The sequence below is a fragment of the Squalius cephalus genome (assembly GCF_949319135.1).
Source record: "Squalius cephalus genome assembly, chromosome: 16".
In the NCBI taxonomy this organism is placed as follows: domain Eukaryota; kingdom Metazoa; phylum Chordata; class Actinopteri; order Cypriniformes; family Leuciscidae; genus Squalius; species Squalius cephalus.
In genome coordinates, this window is record NC_137137.1 from 25,720,114 (window position 1) to 25,725,137 (window position 5,024).

At 33.3% G+C, this 5,024-nt stretch overlaps 1 protein-coding gene across 1 annotated transcript; it reads right to left on the bottom strand.

The window, feature by feature from the left end:
- Positions 1-1,292, bottom strand: mak16 (MAK16 homolog). The gene is made up of 5 exons (XM_079897633.1): positions 1,062-1,292; positions 732-781; positions 512-621; positions 323-387; positions 1-219 (listed from the first exon to the last, which is right to left on the bottom strand). Exons 1-5 carry the CDS (start codon positions 1,074-1,076, stop codon positions 64-66), a joined length of 396 nt encoding a protein of 131 aa, XP_079753759.1. The 5' UTR covers positions 1,077-1,292; the 3' UTR covers positions 1-63.
- Between the last annotated feature and the right edge of the window lie 3,732 nt (positions 1,293-5,024).

The window sequence follows — 5,024 nt, forward strand, 5'->3', positions numbered from 1 at the left end:
AGAACATTCACAGCACTGCACTATTGGTGCACTGAGTGCAGCAATTGAACTGAAGAAAGGTACTCACTGTCGTTTCAGTGTGAGTTTGCGGATTCGAATAAGATACTGAGTGATCTTTGTCAAGCGCTGTTTGCACTTGTGTCTGATGTACCGCGGCCAATAAATAAGGTTCTCATCAATCTGTTCCAATGCCTTCGCATAGTTTCTGTCAAGTTTCACCTGAGAAAGAGTTAAAGTATAGTAGCACAAGCATATTAAACATTTCAATGTGAACGTCTGATATCAAATGCTTTATGTTTCTTGCTCGTTTTGATCCTCATACCTTCTCCCACATGCGAGCAGGGAATGCTGCTCTCTCAATAACTTTCATGTAAAGATAACACTGGCCTAATGACACAGAACAGTTGCAAAGATCAAGAAATAAATATTCAGAAACATTTAGCGTTTACATATTTAGCTGACGTTTAAAGCCCATAGGGTTGCAAAAACGTTTTTAAAATGATTATCATACCTTTATCTTCTCTTACAGTAGCATACTGACTGTTGGCAAGAGGACATGATGAACGATTGCAAAGGCCTGTGATGTTGTATTCGTTTCGACAGAACAGTTGAGTTTTCGTTCTTCAATGACAATAAATCAAAAAGTTAGAATAGGCTTCCACAATTTGGGGAATGCACATAAAAAGAAGAAAAACTTTGTTAAATTATTAGGCACAATCACATATACTTACTTTACTTTGTAGGAACAAAAACTCTTACTGCCGATAAGGTCCCAAATAACCTTTAAAAGACAGATGATTCAATATCAAGGCTTATGTTCAAACAACATAAATTAAACTAATTTATAGGTCATTAAATTCCTTTATCAATTACAACGACCGGTGTTTACTGCTAAAAACAGAAACATCACAATACGAATTATTTTGATAAGATTTTGTTTCAATTTTTACTGGTTCAGTAAAATGTTATTATTAAATTCATCCGTGTTGACTGTCAATAAAATAAGATATATTTTATATATAAATTGAACGTAATATGTTTTCTTGTAGCGCTTTACTTACATCGTCGTGTTGCATTCTGACAGCTTGTTTGGACGGTCGTCGCTTTGAAAGTTGTGTACTCTACGTAAGATTCACCTTTACGTAAATACCAGCGCTAATTTGATACAATGAAATTAACGATAAAATGTTTACAAAAGCCCAATCAACTGATCAAACAAATACCACATGGAAGTTACAGGCGGCAGCCATGTTAACAGTGTAACAAGAATAGTCTTCTTCATGTATAAAGGCGATCCACTCTTTAAGAGAAATGTCGCCATCTACTGTACTGGAGAGCAAACAGTATTTCTTGCATGGGCACCTGAAGTTTTAAATCCCGTGGATCAATTAGAGCGCATGCTAGCCAAATGAAAAAATAAATAAAATTTAAATACATTAAATCAAAACCCACAATACACATATTTACTATACACAACAAAAATACATGATGATGCAGTTTCATTTACATCACACTCATCACATAACCCATTTCCATGCAAACCCATAATGTTTCATAAGTGCCAGTCTTGATTTTTAACCATGTGTAACCCAGACTTAGTAATAGTAAAATATGTTATATTTCCTCCCTGGCAATTTATCCTTCCTACTGTTTGTGCATCTTCCTTTGTTATACTTTTGTCCCGACTCCCATCTTATTTGCCATTAATTCATATTAATTAATTAATTTGCCATATATATATATATATATATATATATATATATATATATATATATATATATATGCATATAAATGTACATATTATTAACTTTTTCCTTTTAAAATAATTGTTGCTGCCATATATTGTTGTACCATATATGTTTTGAAAATACTGTAAATTCCTTACAATCATACCAGCTAAGCCACTGTATGACTGTACTTCTGCAGGCCTAAGCCAGTGTGGCAATAAATTAATCGACTTCACTTTACGGGAATTTAACAGTTTATTATAATATTTTATTTCAGTTAGGCTAGTTATTATCTATAGTTAGTATTATCTATCATTATTCTACTTATAAATATTAGCTATAATTAGTGGTATTTCTTTGAGGAATAAATCAGTGTTTGTGAACGAATTGTAGACTTAAGTGAATGAATCATCCACATCACTAATTAGTATTGATTCGCTAATATCACGAAAAACAGATGCTCATTTAAATAAAATAAATGTGTAAATTATTATAAATTCACCATTGCCATTTAAATTGAGAAATTACCACTCTACTTACTTAGCTTAGCATTTAGTGATTTGTAAGTAATCAGCAATATTTTAAAATTGATGCGATGTTTAATAGGGAGCCAATGCAGTGTTGACAGAACCCAGCTAATATGGTCATACTTCCTGGTTCTGGTAAGAACTCGAACTGCTGCGTTTTGGACCAGCTGTAATTTGTTTATTAAGCATGCAGGGCAACCACCCAGTAGAGCATTACAATAATCTAGCCTTGAGGTCATGAACGCATGAACTAATTGTTCCGCATTTGTCACTGAGAGCATATGGCGTAATTTAGATATATTTTTAAGATGGAAGAATGCGGTTTTACAGATACTAGACACGTGACTTTCAAATGAAAGATTGGTATCAAAGAGCACACCCAGGTTCCTAACCGACGACGAAGACTTAACAGAGTAGCCATCAAGTGTTAGACAGTATTCTAGGTTATTACGTGAGGAAGTTTTTTGTCCAATAATTAGAATTTCTGTTTTTTCAGAATTTAGTAGTAGTAGGAAATTGCTAGTCATCCAATTTTTTATATCAGCTATGCATTCCATTAATTTTGTGAATTGGTAAGTTTCGTTAGGTTTTGAAGAAATAGAGAGCTGAGTATCATCAGCATAACAGTGAAAACTAATGCCATGCTTCCTAATGATATCTCCTAAGGGTAGCATGTACAGAGTGAACAGCAGAAGTCCTAGTACTGAGCCTTGTGGTACGCCATACTGAACCTGTGATCGATAAGACATCTCTTCATTTACTGCTACAAACTGATAACGGTCAGATAAGTATGATTTAAACCATGCTAGTGCAATTCCACTAATGCCAACATAATTTTCGAGTCTATTTAAAAGAATGTTATGGTCGATAGTGTCAAATGCAGCACTAAGATCGAGTAACACTAATAGCGAGATACAACCACGATCGGATGATAGGAGCAAATCATTTGTGACTCTAACGAGAGCTGTCTCGGTACTATGGTACGGTCTAAATACTGACTGAAAATCTTCACAGATATAATTTCTTTCTAAAAAGGAACATAGTTGTGAGGATACTGCCTTTTCTAGTATCTTTGACAGAAAAGGTAGATTCGAGATCAGCCTGTAATTGACTAATTCTGTAGGATCAAGTTGCGTTTTTTTAACAAGCGGTTTAATCATAGCTACTGTAGCTTAAAAGTTTTCGGTACATATCCTAGTGACAAAGACGAATTAATGATATTAAGAAGAGGATCTATGATCTCTGGGAGCATTTCAGTAGCTTAGTCGGTGTAGGGTCTAACATATATGTTGTCGATTTAGACGATTTAACGAGTTTAGTAAATCCTTCCTCTCCTATAGCAACGCCAACGAATGAATCAAATTTTTCTTCAAGGACACTACAATGCACTGCCTGATGCGATACTGTAGTAGACGGTTGCATAGTTATAATTTTCTCCCTGATATTATCAATCTTGTTAGTAAAGAAGTTCATAAAGTCATTACTGCTGTGCTGCTTGGAAACATCTGGGGTTGAAGATTTATTTTTCGTTAGTTTAGCCACAATTAAATAAATACCTAGGGTTTTGTTTATTTTCTTCTAATAGGTTTGAAAAATAAGCAGATCTAGCAGCTTTTAAGGCCTTTCTGTACGCAATCGAACTGTCTTTCCATGAAATGCGAAATACCTCTAGTTTTGCGCTCCATTTTTCGGCTGCTCTCACCCTCTGATGGTCCTTGGTAATTTCTGACCGAATAATTTTCTGTTTTGAATTTTTAAAAATCACAGCTTCATCGGAAGGTTATGATACTTGGTGACTTTTATGGCATTAGATATGTGAATACAAAAAAAAATTGAGGTCATGATCCGAGCATGCTAAGTGGTCGTAAAAAAAATAGTCACACTCGTGGTCTTCGGTCAAAAATGACCGACCCATAGGAAATGAATGGGAAATTTACAAAAACACAAAAATTCTCCAATTTTTGTCTGTACAATCTGCAAATCGGCTACGATTCTAAAAAAAAGTACACCGCAGTAAAGGGGTGACACTCTACAACATCAAGAGTGCAAAAAATTCACACCCACCCACACACACACACATAGAAACACACTTTTATACACATCCAATAAATTCAGATTACAAAAAATCTGTTTTGAATTTTTAAAAATCACAGCTTCATCAAGTTACGAAACTTGGTGACTTTTCTGGCATTTGGTATGTGAACACAAAAAAAATTGAGTTCATGATCCGAGCATGCTAAGTTGTCGTAAAAAAATTAGTCACGATTTTGGTGTTCGGTCAAAAATGACCCCCATAGGAAATGAATGGGAAATTGACAAAAACACAAAAATTTTCTACAAATCAGCCACGATGCAGAAAAAAAGTGCTCAGCAATGAAGGGGAAACTCTAAAACATCAAGAGTGAAAAACATAACATAATTAATAATTATAATTAATATATATATATATATATATATATATATATATAATTAATATAATAATTATTAAAATTATTAAAATAATAATTAATAAAATGTTATAAACCTTGGCAAAAAGTATTATTTGAGAATTTCTAAAAAAAGACATTCAATCCACATCTTAAAAGTAAGTAATTTGGTCCAAAAACAACTAGAATTTACAAGCATCTCCATTTAGAGCTATACAGTGGTAAACCCATGCAATACCATGATTTATTTAATTTTGTTTAATAAATTGATTTTTTTTTTTTTTTTTTTTTTTTTTCTGAAAGCCTAGTCTCTATTTTAACCGAAAATACTGCATAGAAAAAAA